Genomic DNA, 19,820 nt, shown 5'->3' on the forward strand with positions numbered 1-19,820 from the left:
TATATACCATTTAAGCTTAGCTTTATCTAGAACTCAGTGTCTTAAATTTGAGAAACTTGCATATTTGGAGGAATTAAGGGAGGCAGAATCTACTAGTTGTTGGAAAAATGCTCTTTTAAATCATTGCAGCCTGCTATGTCAAGGCAGTTTCACCTGTATGCAAAAGAAAAAAACAAACAAAAAAACTATCCCCTCTGTATTTCCACAGAGTATCTAAATAGTCTTCTCTTTGCCTCTGATCAACTCTAACCAACAGGAGTGCTTAGATGTAAAGACTTCTTAAGCCACTTAATGAGTTATAACTGAGTTTGAGCTAAATTGCTAAAAGAAGAGTAGCTACCACTCCTAATGCTAGTAGCTAAACTCCAGAATGACATTTGTCATTCTTTGGAGGAAACTAATGATAAGGTGGTTACAAGATCATTTCTAGTCTCCATGTTTAGAAAATCTACACATGAATGCAAACTTTAAAAAATAAGTTGGACAATTTATGTCCATTTAAATTAATGAGTGGGCATTTCTATTACTAAAGATTTTTGGTTCCTTACTAATGGGAAATGAGTACATGTAAAACAATTCCTCTTTTTTTAAGGTTTTCCTCCTCTTTTATGTAAAAACAATTTTTGGTCTTCATTTTTAAACCCTTACCTTCCATCTTAGAATCAATACTAGATATTGGTTCCAAGGCAGAAGAGAGTGGTAAGGGTTAAGCAATGGGGGTCAAATGACTTGCTGATGATCAAAGATCTAGGAAGTATCTGGGGTAAGATTTGAACCCAGGACCCTCCCATCTCTGGGCCTGATTCTCAATCCACCTAGCCACCCAGCTGCCCCCTGGTCTTCATTTTCTAACATTTTGAATTTTATATTCTTTCATCCCTTCCCTACTAATTGAGATAGTTAGGAATTTGCTTTAAGCTATCAGTTCCTTTTCTGGTTGTGGGCAGGACAGCATTTTTCATCATTTTGTCTTGGATTATTGCTTTAATGATAATAGCTAAGTTATTCACAGTTGGTCTTACCATATATAATCTGGTTCTGCTCACTTCGCGTTGCCCAGAGATCCATCATATCTAACTTTTATATAATTCTATTTGCCTCAACTTATTTGGCTCTTTTGCAAAATTTATCTTATCTCTGAGAGGGGAAAGTTGAAGTCCCTCACTTTTTTGTTTTTAGGAATTTGGGTTTTATGCCATTTGGTGTACTTATTTTTATACTTTCTATCCTTCTGGCTTACCTTTTTGCCTTTCCCTGCTGACAAATATTTTTCTTTTGACCACTGCCTTCCCCACCCAATTCACCCTCCTTTCTATCAGTCCCCACCTCCTTTTCTTATACTCTATTGTACTTCCCTATAGGGTAAGATAGATTTCTATGTTGCTGAGTGTAGATGCTATTCTCTGCAAATTCTGAAGAATGTAATATTTAAGCATTGCCTGCCACCACTACCTCCTTTTCCCCAACTGTATTAACTTTTGTGTGGCCTCATGTGAGGTAATATACCTTCTCCACACTCTTTCCCTCTTTTCAAGTCTCTTGGAACTGCTTATTTCACTCTTCATAATTTCATGTAGACCTTTTAATGCATTTTTTAAAATTAACTTGCTCATTTCTTGCCATCCTATAGCCATCACAATCATGCATTGTTTAGCCATTCCCCAATTTATGAGAATTCACTCTTTCTAGTTTTTTGCCATAACAAAAAACATTTTGATATTGTTTGACTGTCAATTGGGTAATAGCTCATTCTTAGAATTTTGACAAAGTTTGAAATGAGACCTCTATCTGAGAAACTATAAAATTATCCCACAATTTTCTGCTTTCCTTCTAATCTTGACTTCATTAGTTTCATTTGTACAATTTAAATAGACTTGATAATAAGTATCAGTTTCAAAGCAGAAGAGCAGTAAGGACTAGGCAATTAAAAGGTAAGTATCCAGGGCCACAAATCTAAAAGTGTTCTGAGGCCAGGTTTAAACTTGGGACCTCCAATCATTCTCTAGACCTGGCTCTTTATCCACTAATCCACCTAGCTAGTCCTCAACTTTAATATAATAAAAATGACCCATTTTATGTCCCACAATGCTCTTAGTTAATTCACAAATTTTTCTCCTATCCTTAGATCTGATAGTTAATTTGTTCAACATTCTTCTAATTTGCTTATGATACTTCTCCTTTATGTTTAGCCATATATCATTTTGAGCATATCTTGGTAAATGGTATCTCTAACTAGTTTCTGCCCAACTATTTTTAGTGTGTTCTGATCCCAAGAGTTTAGAGCTTTACATTTATCAAATACAAAGTTATTGTCTTACTATTTGTTGTATTATCTATTCTGCTTTTTATTTTTTAAAGCCCTTACCTTCTGTCTTGGAATCAATACTGTGTGCTGGGCAATGGGGTGGGGTGTCAAGTGACTTGCCCAGGGTCACACAGGTGGGATAGTGTCTAAGGCCAGATTTAAAAACCTTTTTATTTTTTAACCAGTATCAGGTAGTTTTGATAATTACTATTGCTTTATAGTATAGTTTAAAGCTTGGTACTTCTAGACCTCCCTGTTCTACCTTTTTTTCATTAATCCCCTTGATATTCTTAACTTTTTCTTCCAAATGAATTATTTTTTTCTAGCATGATGAAATAGTTTTTTGGTAATTTAAATTAGGTGACCTTAAATGGATTGGGTAGGATTGCTGCTTTTTATATTGGCTCTGCCCACCCACAAACCATTACTATTTCTTCATTTATTTAAATCTGGCTTTATTTATCTTTACATAGTTCAGGTTCTTTTCATCAGGATTACTTGGAAGTCCTCTATTGTTAAATATCGTTTTTTTTCCCTGCAGGAATATGCTCAGTATACCTGCTAGGTAAGGTTATTCTTAGTTGTAATCCTAGTTCCTTTGCCTTCCAGAATATCATGTTCCTAAGACCTTTAATTCTTTAATGTAGAAATTGTGCTGTCTTGTGTGATATGGACTGGCTTTATAATATTTGAATTGTTTCTTTCTGGCTGTTTGCAGTATTTTCTCATTGGCCTGGCAGTTTTGAAATTTGGTTGTATTATTCCTGGTAGTTTTTATGTTGAAACCTCTTTCAGGAATATGGTTTCTTGCAATTTCTATTTTCCCCTCTTAAGAATAATCAGGACAGTTTTCTTTTCTCATTTCTTGTCATGTGTCTAGGCCCCCCCCCCTTTTTTTTTTTTAAATCATGGCTTTCAGGCAGTGCAATAATTCTTGGTTTACCTCTCCTGGATTTGTTTTCCTGCTTGGTTATTTTTCCAGTGAGTTATTTCCCATTTTCCTTTTTTCTTTTAATTTTGTTCAGTATTTTATTAGCTTCCACTTGCCCAATTCTAATTTTTAAGAAATTATTTTCTTCAGTAGCTTTTGTTATCTCCCTTTCCATTTCGCCACTTTAATTTTTTAGGTGGTTATTTTCTTCTGTAACTGTATTTTTTCATTATCCTCTTGCATCACTCATTTCTCTTCCTATTTTTCTTCTTTATTTTTTAAATCCTTTTTGGGCCTGATACTTTCTCATTTTTTATTTGAGGTTTAATGTGTATCCCTTTTGGCATTGTTGTACTCTTTCTAAATTCATTACCATATTCCCTATCATTAAAATAGTTTTATAATCATGTTTTTTCCTTTGCCTTTTGCTAATTTTCCAAGCCTATTTTATGACTGTAAAGTTTGACTCTTACTGAGGTAGAAGGAATACTGTCCAGAACTGTTTGTTCAGCTCATTCTGGTGCTTGGGAGTGATTTGGCTGCCCTTAAGAATAGCAGTGTGGGTGGGAGCAGCCTGGTAGCCTTACTGTAGGGAAGCTTGCTGCTCTTTTACCTGTATGCCACCTGTCTTGTGCTGGTTTTAGTTCCCTCTGCTGCTGGTTTGACCAGAAGCTGCTCTTCCTTGGCTACTGCTTTCCTTAGATGCTGCCTGTGCTTTCCCATCTTTATTGGGCTTGGAAAATGTTAACACATCCATCATTCATTAACAAAATTAATTTTGAGGCATTTTTTTGTGGTTTTGGGCAAGTTCAGAGCATTCCTTATTACCTCATCTTTAAGCAATCCCATTTTTAAAGACATTGAATAAGCTGCAGGGAGGCCAATTTTGCCTGGGAAAAAGAAAGAACAATTCATTAAAAAAAATTTCACCTCTCAAAAGTGGTGAATTCTCTTTGTAAAGTGGTCAAACAGATTGATTGCCTACCTACCAGGGATATTATAAAAGAGGGTGGAGGGAGCAAGTTAGCTTAGATAACATCCAGAGTTCTTGTGAAGCCCTAAACTCTTGATTGGAGTTACATAATTTTATTTGATCAAAACTGCTGTACAAAGAGAAGTATATTCACGTAATCAGCATGGTTTTATTTGCTGTAATGTTGGTAGTCCAATTGCTTATTCCCATCAATGTTATAACCAAGCATTATTAATCTTATACTTTGTTAAGTATAGGATCTGGAAGTTGGATTCTTTTATTACCGACTCTGTCCTTTTTTCTTATGACTCAGCATCATGGATTTGGTCAGACAACCCAGCACAGTAAGTGCAAATATTCCAAACCAGCAGTTGTTTGCTGCCATGGCCGACACTTTTCTGGAACATATGTGCCGTCTGGACATCGACTCAGAGCCCCCTAATGCCCGAAACACTAGTATCATCTGTACTATCGGTGAGTGGACATAATTCACACTTGAAGAACCCCAGTGCTATAACAGTGTGCAGCTAGTTCAATCTTTAACTTTCCTTTGCTACAAAGAATGCTTGGTGGAACATATACTTTTGAAGTAGAAAGATTTTTCTCATCTCAGATGAATTTATAAATCTTGATAATAAGGCTGGTGAAAATAAGAGACTGAATGAGTTAAAATCCTGATGTTGGAAGTAACTTATTTTTCTTTCAGTATTAAATATGAAAGGCAACCTACAGAATGCCCTTCCATTTCTTTAGAGATCCTGAAAATTCCCCTGGGGAAGGGAATAAGAGGTATAAGAGATAGGTTGGACCTAAAAAGCCTCTTTCAAACTGCTCCAATGAGAACAATATTGGCACAACATGATAGAACACTGGGTCTAGAGCCAAGGGGTTGACTTTGAATCTTAACTGTGCCATTTTCTTATACTTGTGACCTTGGATAATCTTCCCTGGGCAACAAGTTTTGTGCATTTCTAAATTCTCTGACTTAATCTTGTCCATTGTTTTTGGTCCTGAATCAACAGAGAAGGGTACAAGTGGAGGTGGGAGGATGCTGAAAGACAAGGGAATTGAGTATTCTCAATTGATTACTGATCAATTACAGAAATAGGATTTAGCAAAGATAATCAAAGAATGTTTAAAGCAATATGAGACCATGACTTTTATCATATAATTAGATACTATTTATGCATTTTTTTTTGGTCACATAGGCCCAGCCTCCCGAGATGTGGGGAAATTGAAAGAGATGATTAAAGCTGGAATGAATGTGGCTCGTTTAAACTTCTCCCATGGATCTCATGAGGTGAGGATTCTATCAGGGCTGTGAGGAGCAGGGAGGAGTCCCTCCTATAAATTGTGCTGCTTAATGCATCCAAGGATTTAAAAAAGAAAAGTTGATTAATATAAAACTGACGTTTCTGGATAAACCCCTTTTCTTGCCTTCTCATTTAAGAAAGAAGAATATTTAAACAAAATAATTGATGGATTGACTAAGCCTGATATAGAGTATTCTGTCCATTAGTTTTACCTTTTTGCTCAAAGTATATGGGATGGTTCATTCAGAATTCATCATGATAATTAGAGTTGAGTATTTAGGCTCTTTTGTGTCATCTATACTTTGTTTGCTATGTGTCAGGTACTCAGCAGCTAATATCCATACCTAGTACATAAAGGTAGACAACATGGCTCCTGTTGTCATGGTGCTCATTATATGGGAGAATATGCAAATAATCATGAACATACAAGATAAATAATGAGGGTCCTTCCCTCCGACAGTGAAATAAATGATAATATATTTTCAAATTACCTTCAGGAGCCTGGTGTTTGCACTCGGGACCAACTCTAAAGGCATAACTTTTGATTAGCGCTGGGGCTTAGCAGCCTAAAAACAAACGTAGCTTCCCCTTTTCTCTTATTTTCCTGAACTCCTTGATCAGCAGCATTTGCTGACCTATGAGTTATTCATAATTGCCCTCTGGCATTTAGAAGCTGGTATCAAGTTTTAGCTGGGCGTAAGATCCTAAGGAATGAAACCAAGGAAGAGTGTTTCTTCCATCTAGAAATAGGAGGCTTTTCATTGTGGGATCATTCCATAAACAGTTTGTGGCCTGGCAGGCATCTAGCCTTGTAAAGGTCATAGGCAGTAATCAGCACCTTCAAGTGATAGAATCAGTAGGTTGTAAGAGATTACTAAAAAAATACACAAAATGAGATTTCATGCAGTCTTACAAAAGAACAGATTGTTTTGCTTACAGAAGTTACTTTGGCATTTAAGGGAGAGCTATAAAGGCATTAGCAACTTGCTGCTAGAGGCTCTGATTTTTGCCTTAACTTATATTGTTCATATTGGATATAGGAACTAAAATAGATTTGAAACATCCAACATTTCAGAACTGCTTCTGTTTTTTCATGCCTAGAACTTTTTTTCCTATTGTATTGGTTATTTCCTTTAAATTTATTTTTCTACTAAATAATATAAGAATTTAGACATGGCACTATAGTCTTAACTTAATATGTTGAGGTCTAGAACCATGGTTGCTCATCTTGTAAAAAATACAGTCTTTCAATGTAAGGAGACCTAGCTTTTAAATAAAAAAGAAGGAAAACTGTTGGCTAGAGTTTGATTCAACATGCTAACTGGGCTACACTTGACTAAATGGCTTTTACAGTTTGTCTGACTCTGCCGAAGGTTCAACAGCTAGGCAACATGAAATAAAGGCTAAGAAGCACATTGAGCCGTGCCAATTTTAAATGTTCTTCCATGCAGTACTGAAGTCCATCTCCCTCCTTAAATTAAAGACTTAACAGGTGTTCTGATCATATAATGGTGTTAGCAGATTGCCCATCTGTTGATTCATATGAGTGGTCTGTGTCACTGCTGAATTTGGGGGTGACATAGCACCCTCTTGGTCTAAGAAAGGGGCTATTTTTATGTAGTTTAAATATAGAATCCTCAAGGAAGAATTTCATCAGGGCCACTGCAAAACAAGTTAGCAGTTTGTATACTGAATGATCAAACAGAAGGAAGAACTGAGTCCAGAGTTGTATTTCACTTTTGAAATCTTTCACAGGGACTATCTAATCTTAAATTTAAATTAAAGGGGTAAAAGATCTTAAAAGAAGAAATAAGAAGTGATTGAGAATAGAAAATAACTCGAATCTATTAGTAATGGGATTTACCTTTGGTAATTCTGAAACCCCAGAATATGACTGAGTCGGATGTATTTATTTAGCTGATCACTTTTTTTAACTCATGAAAAGTGAACACTACCTTCATTTTGGTGAAAAGTGAAAAGTCAATAAAGAATGAAGGAATTGCTCAATCGCCAATCTTGACTTGGAATTTTCCTGCCCAATTTGAGATAAGTTTTCTTCTGTTTTTAAAAAAAAAAGAAAAAATTCCCATATCAAAATCCAGTCTGAGGAAGGGTTATTTGAGATGTAGTGGCAACAATGTATCCTATATATTATGCTCTTAATTCCTGAATGATACAGACTGTCTAAAATAGCCATAATCCAGTCTTATGAAGATATTGGGGACTGTGGGACATGGTATGGTAATAGTTAATAAAGATGTATAAGACTTGTTATTTGAATTTTTTTAAACCTCTCTTTAGTACCATGCAGAGACTATCAAAAATGTGCGAACAGCTACTGAAAGCTTTGCTTCTGACCCCGTCCTTTACCGGCCTGTTGCTATAGCTTTGGACACCAAAGGACCAGAGATCCGTACTGGACTCATCAAGGGTGTAAGTAATCAAAGACATGGGTGCATGCAAGGTGAAATAGACACGTGGTATACTAATCCAGGGTTCATAACCTGGGGGCCATGGACTTTTTAAAGCAATTTGATAACTGCATTTCAGTTTTGTAGTCTTATGTTTTAGACATTTAAAAACATTCTGAAGTGTCCATGACACAAGACAAGGTTAAGAACATCTGCCTTAATCAAAATGATTCCAAAGAACCCTTAGAAATTCATGCTTATGGATCTGATACCCTGCTGTGTGTGGGGGGGTGATGGCTTTTTTTATTCACTAGTTTAACAGTACCTGTGATAATTCTTAATGTTTGTAAAAGTTGGATGAGATTTGTGATTGTGACAATTTTGAAGTATATTCTCTAGCTGAGGGTCAGAAAATGTGGGTTTCTTTCCCAATAAGTCCCATCCATCTACAGTGAACTCATTAACAAGCAGACTAATGAGAGTTAATTTCTTCCACCCATAGAGTGGTACTGCTGAAGTGGAGCTGAAGAAGGGTAACACTCTGAAGATCACCTTGGATGATAACTATATGGAAAAATGTGATGAGAACATTCTGTGGGTAGACTACAAAAACATTTGCAGAGTGGTGGATGTAGGTGGCAAAATCTATGTGGATGATGGACTCATTTCTCTGCTTGTGAAGGAGAAAGGTATACTTTAATTGGGCATGGGTCTGGTAGAATTGTTGCCAAAAGCTCCAATACTTGCTTCCAAAGTAACCTCAATCTTAATGTATCAGAAATTCTTTTGGATGGCATGTAATTTGGTCTGCATTCAGATGGAGCCTATAATTTTTCCTTTATTCTTTCGATTACAGCTTGTTCTCAGCTAGCCCCACAGCCCTTCTGCTTCTTATAGAAAGGGTAAAAGATACTCTTTCTTGAATCCATTGTATAGAAAATTTGAAGGAAAGGGATGGCTCCTGTAGGAGGCACCAGAGTCTGGACCAAATTGTATAAATGAAGTGTCTTCATAATTGGGGGAGAATAGCACAAAGAATCAGTAGCCATTTTGCTACTGGACTTAATTCAAGGAAGGGCATAAATAAGCTGACTAGATTTATAGTTACTTGAGGTTTGAACTATCTTCGTATTTTATACTCCCTATGTAACATTTACTTTATATACTTTTATATGTGTACATGTTGCCTCTTCTGATAGAATGTAATCTCTTTGAGGACAAGGGGGACTGTGTTTCGTTTTCATCTTTGTCTCTAGCGCCTGGCACATAGTAGATACTTAATGCTTCTTGATTTTTTTTTTCTTCAAACAAGGTGATGATTATCTTGTGACTGAGGTAGAGAATGGTGGAAGTCTGGGCAGCAAGAAGGGTGTGAACCTTCCTGGGGCAGCTGTAGATTTGCCTGCTGTATCTGAGAAGGATATCCAAGATCTCAAGTTTGGGTTGGAGCAAGATGTGGATATGGTGTTTGCATCTTTCATCCGAAAGGCAGATGATGTTCATGCAGTCAGAAAGATCCTGGGAGACAAAGGAAAACACATCAAGATCATAAGCAAGATTGAGAACCATGAAGGGGTCCGAAGGTGAGAGGAAAGGACTAGTGCTTAGTGACCCACCCCTAGGAGGAGATAATTTATTTTCTGTCTCAGAATGGAATCCAAGGGATAGTCCCACCAGAGGAATTTTAAGCTATTGCTTTCTTGACTAGTTTAGGAAGGTACTGATAACTAGCTGAAGGGAGATTTTTGGTTGCTAAGGAAAATATAAATAGCAACCTAAGATATCAAAGTCATTAACGGTGATTTTTCTTGCCCTTATTAACCAGAAGTTACTGATTTACTGTAGTGCCGTTCTCTTTGGTATTATATGGGGGTTAGAAGGCATGTGTTTAGGGGTGAATATGGTAGTAAATTATGGTCCCTTGCATCTTCAATAAACCCCACCATACCCCATTTACCTGGGAATGAACAGCCTCTTAGTAAGGTTCTAATGATAGCTCTAGTAGCATCACTTCTTAGGAACCTCAAACATAGGGCCTCCTAATCCTTTTCTACTAAAGGGCAGGTCACTTTGACATATCATAGGATTGAAAGCTTAAGAAGGGGGAAAGGGGTCTTAGAAATGATCTGTTCTACTATCTGTTACATGATGAGGGAACAAAGTCCTATAGAAATTGCTACATGTTTAAGATCACATTCAGGTAGTAAGCTGTAAGTAATTTCTTCTGACTCAATCTATTGTTATTTCTACAACTGGTGTGAATTAGGACTTTTCCTGTCCTAGGAATGATGGAGGAAAATGACTGGATACTTGAGATAGTAAATGGAATACACTAATGGCTAATTCCCCCTTCTATAGGGAAAGTACCAGGTCACCTTAGAATATTTATAATCTTATTAAGGGGATTTATTGCCCATCTGGACCTCATAGTAAAAAACCTTTATTCTGTTATCCAATCAGTATGAAGGTTATAGGACTTTTCTCACATAGCTAATTCCTGCTTTAAGCTGATATCTACTGTCCTTTACACATTGTACTTTCACATTATCTAAAAAATTGAGCTTTTTTGTGATTTCAGATTTGATGAGATCCTGGAAGCCAGTGATGGTATTATGGTTGCCCGAGGGGACCTGGGTATTGAGATCCCTGCAGAAAAAGTCTTCCTTGCTCAGAAGATGATGATTGGGAGGTGTAATCGAGTTGGGAAACCTGTTATCTGTGCCACTCAGGTATTCTCCCTATTTCCTTCCTTTTTTTGCCCTCCCATGCTCACCATTTAGTGGAGGTTAGAATTCTAAACATTGATTTTTAGTTAAATACCTTATGATATTTCCTTAAAGCATTAGTATAGTATTGATAGTGCCCTAGGCCGGTGGTGGTGAGTCTATGGCACAAGTGCCTGAGGCAGCACCCAGAAGTCCTCAGGGCATGCCCACACAGTTTACTCCAGAATTTGTTATTAGAAAGCCAGAGGTACTTGACCAGGCTGCTCCTCTCCCTGTCTCCACATGCTAGAGGACATCTAACACCCCCCTTACTCCCCAAGGTTTGCCATCACTAGCCTAGGTCATCCCAGACCTCTAATAAATTGTTTGGGATTGGGACTTTTTGACTTGAATATATATTAGTTGCTAATCATTAGAAAAAGCAGACCTAGCTTTTTTAAAAGCCACCAAGCTGCTACTTTCAGTGCTGGACCCACATTTCTGTGATTTTTCTAGATATTTAGAATGTCTTTGAAGATGAATTTCCCCAGTGATTTAGCTTCCCATGTTATTGTATTCTAGACTTTAGCAGTCAGGTTAAATATTTTATTTAACTTTAGCATGTTTTATGGGAGAGGTATTCTAGAATAGCATATAGAATGCCAGCCTGGGTGTCAATATGACCCTATTTTGACACATGCTGGATATTTGACCTTGAACAATTTGCTGATAAGGTTGTAGGTAAAAAAAATTAAGGTTGGACTAAATATGTGAGCATGTGGTTGCTGAAATTAATATATCTCAAGTCAGAATGACTAGCAATATTTATAAAACAGAGGGAAAGAGTGAAAGTATTATACTGTTGTGGCATTTCCTCAGATGTTAGAGAGCATGATTAAGAAGCCACGACCCACTCGGGCTGAAGGCAGTGATGTAGCCAATGCTGTCCTGGATGGAGCTGATTGTATCATGCTGTCTGGAGAGACTGCCAAAGGAGACTACCCAGTAGAAGCTGTGCAGATGCAGCACTTGGTGAGTGATCCCTTGTTTTATTCAGAATAAGGGAAAGTGATTAGATGAACAATTTGTCCATCACCCTGGTCTTAAAGGAGGGAAGTCTTAACAGGAAAGTAGCTTTATTCCTTGGAGAAACACATTCACATGCACACCAGGCTCAATACCCTCCCAGCCACCACTATATTCCTGTAAATGTTTGAATGAAGCTTTCCTTCTCCACAGTCCTGTACACATTCCCAATTCCTACCTTCTTCTGTTTTGTCCTAAATTCTTCCTCATGTTCATAGTGCTTTTTTTCTCTGTTACTTTTCTGGGTCCTCAGGATGTCTGTCAAACTGGGTTTTCTAGGGGCTGAATCCTGATCTTCCTGTATTGGGCTTAAGCAGCCAGATGAATTGATTTTATTATAACCTATTTCCTTGGGAAGACAATTATACCAAACTTCATCTCTAGTATCTTAGAGTAAAATACCTGCCTTCTATCCCCTTGGTGTAGAAGAAAGCCACCTTCTAAAGTCATTTGTGTCAGCCATATTGTTTGTTTATTTATTTGTTTGGTTTTTTTTAGCCGTATTTTAATACTTGCCTAACTTGCAGTAAACTCTTAGCATCTTACTGCTTTTCTGAGAATAACTTTTTAGCTAACATTTTATGGCAGAATTGTATATAAAGTAGTAGTTTTGTGTCAAAATTGGCTGGGAACTGTTCCTGTACTGGTAGACATTTTTTTTTCTCACTTAGACCTGATCAAAAGTCAAGGGAAGAGTGACTTCCCCGCAGGATCGGGATGGGTATATTATTTAATCTCTTTAGCCTGATCTTAAGCTTTAATGCAATATAGGGAGGGAGCCTGGACAACAATTATGTTTGTTCTTGTATCTTCAATGGGCCATCCTGATGGAATTAGGATTCTTTCTGTGCCTAATTTCACAGATTCTCTATTTGTCTCCTGAGTGATGACATATGTAATGGTTTTTCCCCTTCATGTCCAATCCCAGCAGCCTGAACTACTACACCTGAGTAAACCTTAAGAAATGCCCTGATTTGTATTGAGCGTTGGGGAGGATAAACTTCCTAAATATAAAGGATTTTTTTTCCTCCTTGATTTGAAAAAGGAATGAAGAGAATTGTAAAACTAGAAACTGAACAGCATTATTTGGGCTCCTTTTATGAGTACTGTTAACTAATAACTAGTAGCTACAAAAATTTACTCACCTCACCTGTTACTGTTAACCCAGGGGATATCAAGCTCTTTCATGTAAAAGTTAGAAGCTGACATATTCAATAATGATATTTTCACTCAATATTAAATACTTATTACTTCTCTCCTTTTTTAGTTATTCAAGGTTAATGATACACAAATAAGAACATAGGTATAGTGATAACTTGTGGCCATGTTTTGGGGTTTTCATTCTTTATTAGAGCAGAATGAATCCTATCAGTCTAAAAAATTCAGACACTTCTGCTTACAATGACCAATTAAATTAATAGAACTGATTCTTCCTTCTCCTTGTTCTCCATTCCCTAAAGTCTTTCTAATTATTAGCATTATAATCTTCAGCTAAAATTCACTTTAAATTCTTTGATCTAGCCAATCATTTAAACAGCAACTTTAACTTCATTCTTCAGAATTGTTAATCATTAGATAAGAATTTAAAGTTATTAAATATTAAACTTTCTGCATGCTTTGCTACCCTAATTGCTCCAGGGGTATCTCTTTATATGGTTGTTTATGGATTTCCTAGTAGACATTGAGAATTCTAAACTATATATGTTAGTCTGCCTACCTATAACTCATGGTTAAAACAAGCAGATCCTTTTTGCTCTCTAACTGCCCTAGTTATTAAACCGCAGATTTCCTAGACTCTATGGCACCATAAGAAAATGTTTAGTTTACTTGGCTGCCTATCTAAATGTTCTAGAAAGTAATTCACTGGTCAGAATAGAATATTTGTATGTGCTTAGAAACAGTGCTCTAAATAGGGAACAAAACAGCCATATAAGGAGACCCTGTTCTTGTTAACTATTACTATCTTAAAGGCAATGTGGTGAAACCTTATTCAGAGGAAAGAAGCACCTCAAAGCTGAGTTGGTTCATCTCTTAATAAATGTGCATCCGTACAGTGTTGGCATACTGATCCAGAATGAGCCCCCAGAGTAGAATTTTGGCTTTTAAGAAAAATAAAACAAATACCTGCCTTTGTATCCGTTCTCTTATTCCAATCCACCCCAACCCCTAAATTAAACAAAATTTGACTGGTGAAATTGCTCTGTAATTGAAAGATGTGCCTGGGAGCCAAATTTCTCTAAAAAAAAAAGTCCTTGAAAAAGAAAAAAAAACTTTTTGTAACAAAAAAACTTAAAACAAGAATTTAAAGCTCTCCCATACTATATTTCACCACCTTTTAGCTAGCCCAGTGAACTATTGGAACTCTTTCACCATGCTGCCTTTTATAATTTTGAGGATCAAATTAGCCAATTAACTTAGGGGGTTGCATTATGTTCCTTAATTCAATTCTATCTTTCCTTGTGTCTGGTCTCTTGTGTTGTTCTTTTTTTTCCTTCCCTTTCTTTGCTTCCCTTCTCCTTCCCAATCCCACTTTGGCTTACAGATAGCTCTGGAGGCTGAGGCAGCCACATACCACCGCCATCTTTTTGAAGGACTTATGCGATCCTCAGCATGTTCAAGTACTGCGGATGCCATGGCTGTGGGTGCTGTAGAGGCCTCTTATAAGTGTTTATCATCAGCTTTGATAGTTCTGACGGAAAGTGGCAGGTAGGGCCCTATGGGCAAGGTAGTAACTACAGATAACAAGTTTTTTATTCCTAAGGGGAAAGAAAGTCCTCTGCAGAAGACCATGGCTTCCAAAAGATCAGAATGATGTCTTGCTGCTCTCTGCCCTAAATCAGAAAATTCAGGAGATCTAGGAAGTTTATAGTAGGATAGGAGTTCTTCCATATAGGTCTATTGATGTTTTAAAATAAGGTAAAGGAAATAATATTATATGCACATGGAAACTTTTCCTTATGGTCATTGATCTGGGTCCAGAATTGTCCCCTCTCTGGATTCAGATTAGAGTCCCTTTGAATATAGCAGCCTAGTTCTTACTAGGTGTGCCTGTATCATCATACTTCTCATATCTACCACTGAAGCTCTGACAAAGATGTGGTCTGTCCCTCCCTCCTCTTGTCCCCTTGGACGGGATGGGTTATTACTCTTATAGATTGCCCGAGAGGCAGAGGCTGCCATCTTTCACACGCAGTTGTTTGAGGAGCTTCGACGCCTGACTCCCATAACCAAGGATCCCACTGAATCTGCTGCCGCGGGTGCCGTAGAGGCTTCCTTCAAGTGTTGCAGTGGGGCCATTATCGTTCTCACCAAGTCTGGAAGGTAGGAGGTGGCAGGTCATTTGGGGAAGGTCAAGATGAGAGGACACAGAAACATGTGATGGAAGCCAAAATCCTCACAGAATTTCAGAAGTATGATAACCAACCAATTAAAGATAATCTGATCTCAAACCAGTAGAAGGTAAGATAACATCTGAAGATGTTAGAAGACTGGAAGCTTCATCGTGACTCACACCTTTGAAAAGGTGAAGCTTGGTTGTCCTTTAAAGTGTAAATGCCTCTAACAGTGCTTTGGACTATATGAGAGAGTGGCTTTTAGTGCTGAACAATTTCTGACAAAAGAATGGTTGGAAAAACTTGTGCAGTGAGAAGAATACGGTGGCTTTGTTCACGAACACATCTGGTAGACTCATCTTCCTTTTGGCCTTAAATTTCCTCATCCATAAAATAAAGAAATTGGAACTAGATGGCCCCTCATTAATTCAAAACCCTGTAACTTAACCTTGTATTGAACTGGAAGAAGGAGCTAAGCTGAGAAAACTGGTATAAGCTGAATTGGAAGGGAGAGATGTGTTTGTACTTGCTGAGGAGAATGAATTGATTATATTTTTCCACTTATGGATATCTTTTCACTGTATCTTTGCCTCATACAAGTTCAAGCATCTTTTTACATAAAAACATTAGATAAGCCAATGATTATAAATGGTTCTGGCCTCTTAATTTAAAATAGCTCAGCCCCTATGGCATACTAGCCAGGCAATATTAGGATCCTAGGTAAGCTCATTTGCAGATATTATGTACTTAATATCTGACAGTACTTTACAAAATATTTTCTGATGTACATACACTTTGCTGAGATTAGTCTCTGATACCTCATGCCTATGGTTCCTCTAAAATATATTTCTCTTCCTATTAGGAGACAGAATAGATAGGAAATATGTGCAGGGTCAGTTCATCCATGAGTATCAACTTGCTGTTTGTGGAATATAGGATCAAGGAGAGCATCAAATGTCACAGAGGGAAAGACAACCATATGATTGGTGCCTTCCCTTTTTTGCTAAGATTGTAGCCATGGTCATTTAAAATTTGACCTTTGTGGAAGAGACCTGAACTTTGCTATTTAACTATTTTTAGCTATTGAATCTTCTGAGGTTTCAACTGTAGCAATTCCTAGGTTCCTTAATTGCTGCCTGCTTCTTCATATGCTATATTTGGTCTAGTACTGCAGAGCAGTGATGGAATCACTTGCTGTGTTGACAGTCTTTGGTTATCTTCTACTCTTAGGAAAAGCTATGGCTTCTCTCACCACTTGCAATTTCTCAGTGTGCTAATGGACAGAAATTTCCATAGAATTAGATTAGAAAGGTACTAGAATTCTTCTGTTTATAGCTAGTATAACTCTTTCCTCCATAAATTTAGACTTACCATAAACCACATTGGTGTATCTCTTTTCTTTGACCCCCTTGGAAATACTGTCGAAGAGTCATGCTTCTTCATAAAACAACAAAGGGTAGAATACTGAATATCTTACTGACCAGCTAAGTTGGTTATCATTCAGATTTCTTAGTTTCTCTAAATGTCTTCTTCACCCAGCTATATACCTTGAGTAAGTTGAGGATTGAGGATGAGACTTGGAACTTTGTCACGTTTAAGCATGCCAGAGAAATACACAGGAGTCAGGGATAAATCTGCAGAGAGGCAATGTGAACCCTGAATCTCAGCTGAAGAGACTTGACTTATCTGATATACTTAGCTGAGTGTAGGAATCAGGTTCTATTATCTGCATGCTTCCCAGCAGGTTATAGTGAAGTCACGTGGCATATGTGGGAGAGTGAAAGGTATGGTGAATGAGACAACTAATAAGGCTTTTTCCAGGATGGGTTTAAGCCATGTGATATTTACTATTAATTCTTTTCTTTGGCCTTAGTAAAAGTTATAGGTATAGGGGGAGGAGTTGGGTAGAAGAGCTGAAGGTGGGAGTAGTCTGAATTCTTGATATCTTGGGACCTTCCTGGTAACCTTCATATTCATCTTTTGGATTGTAAAAGATTGCCTGGGACTCACTTTGACCTTTTCCTTATACATCTTTTTCAACTCTTAGTAAGAGCTCACTCTTGACAGTTTCACAGAAAGTTTAAATGGTTTTGAGTTCAGAGACCTGAAGATAAGGTTCCATTACAATGTAACTAGTGATTAAGGGAAATTTATTTCCCAAACAAGTGGGATTTTTGGTGGTTTGAGGTTGTCTCCCTATTTTGCTCAGATCTTCCAATCTTCCATACATTTGCTGTACACCATAGAAGCTTTGAAATGCTCTAGTTCTCACCTGGGTGTGTTTGCCTCTACTTAAGTAGCTTCACATCCTCTATGGGAAGCTCACCTTATTGGTGCCAGACTTTGTGCAAACAATTGTTTTAGCACATTGTAGCTCAGAACTCCCAAGCTCAAGCAGTCCACCAGTCTGAAATTATTTACTATATGCTCTATATCCAGAATTTGGTCTAGTGTTGTCAGAGATGACAAGAAAAGGATTTAATAGTAATATTAGTTAAGTATTGTGGCATGCTTGCTGATGAGAAATGTGGTCAGGTGATTTAGTTTCTAGGACCCTGATTTAATTTTCTTTTCCTTTTGGTAGGTCTGCCCATCTGGTAGCCAGGTACCGTCCCCGTGCCAGTATCATTGCTGTTACCCGTAGCCCTGTGGCTGCACGTCAGGCTCATCTGTTCCGAGGCGTGTTTCCTGTGCTATGCAAGGATCCCGTTAATGAGTCCTGGGCTGAAGATGTGGACCTTAGGGTTAACTTTGGCATGAATGTTGGTATGTAAAAAGGTCAAGGTTGCTCTTAGTAACTTAAGATTAGACTTTATATTACCAGATTAATTGACGTAGTTGTATATGTTCTTTTATACACACACACACACACACACACACACACACACGTGAATTAAAACTAATTTTAGCTCTAAAAAATAATTGGGACTACCTAGATTGGTACAAAACCCAAATCCCAGAATTCCATGGCTGAAAGGTAGATTTTTGGTATGGGAATGGAACTGAGCAGGAATATAATCCAGAATCAAATGTGCCCATTCTGGCCCATCCCTGAGATGGGTTCCCAGTTTTTACTCATTGGAGCAATGTATCATTGGATATTGATTGACATCAATTAAAAAATAATTAAAAAGGGAAACATCAATTAGAAATGAGAAAGATGGTCCAACAGTATGAATTGGCAATATATTCCTAGAAGTAGGAGGAAATAAGAATATTTAAGAAAAACCGCTGGGAAGAATTTGTTTTAGATATGTTTATATATACCAGAAAATGTCACACATATATACTCTGGATTTGTCTGAGCCTCAGCCCTAATGCCACCTTGTGGCCAAAGAATGTTGCTGGTAAAAGAAACTTGACTAATATAAACTGTGAGTAGTAGTTCCTTGGTCATCCTGCATTCCTATATAACCAATGGATGGCTGTTTCCTGTGGATCTGAGTTAGTTACCTCTAGTTGGAAGGACTAAGTTCCACAATATGGTCAATTTATGACACTTTTCTCTCTGATTCATTTTTTTTAGGCAAAGCTCACGGCATTTTAAAGACTGGTGATGTGGTCATTGTGCTTAATGGTTGGCGTCCAGGTCCAGGTTTCACCAACACCATGCGCGTACTGCCAGTGCCATAAAGGGGCACTTGAAGACTTTGAACTCCAGCATCCTACTTTCCCACCCTTGCCTGCATCATCCATTAGATCTGCAGCTGGTTATGGTGTTGTCCATTCCTAGCTATTAGTGGCTTTAGGTGGCTAAACAACAAAAAAGAAAAAAAAAGAAAAAAGAAAAAAAGAAAAAAAAAGATTAAAAGTTTCTTAAAGAAACTATATTAGAACTATCTTCCATCCTTCCCACCTAAAAACCTTGGTATCAGTTAGCACATCCCTTTGGTGGGTAAGGTAGAGCAACTACTGTGGCTTAGCTTGGGGTACCTACAGGTCATTTCTGACATGGGGGGGATTAAAGTAACATGTCAGTATTGTGTTTTAAGTTGGTCAAGACATGCTTCATGCACACAAAGTAGGCAGCAGCCATAGTCCCTCTTGAGCACAAGTCCTCAATGTGTACTGGCTTTCTACATCTTCCTGGCCAGAGGAACCACCACCCTCCCTTTGACCACCTCTTATGAAAATGAAAGTGTCTTAGTCTTAAATACTAAGCTGAATTCAGTACACGTTTTGGTGAATAATGTGATATTTAGAAATGGTGTCCTTATAAGGCACTTCCATCTTGTTGGGTGGAAGAAACTTCTAGGCATAAATCAGTCCCCACCCCCAGTTGGAGTGAGAGGGGTGGCCCTAAAATCAAAGAAAGAATTTTACCTTGAATAGTCCCCTCTGTTCTAGTCATACACTCCTTGCCACTACTCATCAGCCTTCACATTGTGAGTCTTGTGTTCCTCCAATATTTCTCTTCTGTTGGCAGTCTGGAAGAAACCTACACTCCTGTGCTGTATTTGCCTGTAGAGTATATCATTTGTCAATAAACACAAGCTGAAATACTGGTGCGTCTCTTTTCTGCTTTGACTCATTCTAACAGCTCTGTTTGGGTAGAGGGTAGGGAAGATTGGGGTGGTATGGTTGGAAAGGGAACAGGGCAGGGAATCCTAAACCCTTAACAATAGTGACAAACCACACTGAAAGGATAATCTTGTTCTACAGGTCTGACCATGGACCATATTCTAACTAATTCCTAAACTTGTCATACACAGGCTCCTATTAATAGTATCATGAGTCTTGACTTTCCTTTATGGAAAGTCATTG

At 37.7% G+C, this 19,820-nt stretch overlaps 1 protein-coding gene across 10 annotated transcripts in view; it reads left to right on the forward strand.

The window, feature by feature from the left end:
• PKM (pyruvate kinase M1/2) overlaps positions 1-19,558 on the forward strand; it is a 49,885-nt gene extending 30,327 nt beyond the window's left edge. For 6 of the 10 annotated variants that reach the window (XM_016427318.2, XM_056800377.1, XM_007478547.3 and 3 more), the window contains 11 exons: positions 2,847-2,870; positions 4,523-4,683; positions 5,418-5,509; positions 7,824-7,955; positions 8,436-8,622; positions 9,246-9,516; positions 10,512-10,662; positions 11,518-11,670; positions 14,879-15,045; positions 17,641-17,822; positions 18,583-19,558. In XM_016427318.2, coding sequence (XP_016282804.1) covers positions 2,851-2,870; positions 4,523-4,683; positions 5,418-5,509; positions 7,824-7,955; positions 8,436-8,622; positions 9,246-9,516; positions 10,512-10,662; positions 11,518-11,670; positions 14,879-15,045; positions 17,641-17,822; positions 18,583-18,689 — 1,623 coding nt within the window. In that variant the 5' untranslated portion in view covers positions 2,847-2,850 and the 3' untranslated portion in view covers positions 18,690-19,558. Of the gene's footprint in view, positions 1-2,846; positions 2,871-4,522; positions 4,684-5,417; positions 5,510-7,823; positions 7,956-8,435; positions 8,623-9,245; positions 9,517-10,511; positions 10,663-11,517; positions 11,671-14,266; positions 14,431-14,878; positions 15,046-17,640; positions 17,823-18,582 lie in introns of all 10 variants that reach the window. The other 4 variants (XM_056800383.1, XM_056800373.1, XM_007478545.3 and 1 more) reach the window with 2 other exon arrangements.
• Positions 19,559-19,820: the final 262 nt, after the last annotated feature.

The sequence above is a fragment of the Monodelphis domestica genome, chromosome 1 (assembly GCF_027887165.1).
Source record: "Monodelphis domestica isolate mMonDom1 chromosome 1, mMonDom1.pri, whole genome shotgun sequence".
NCBI classification, from domain to species: Eukaryota; Metazoa; Chordata; class Mammalia; order Didelphimorphia; family Didelphidae; genus Monodelphis; species Monodelphis domestica.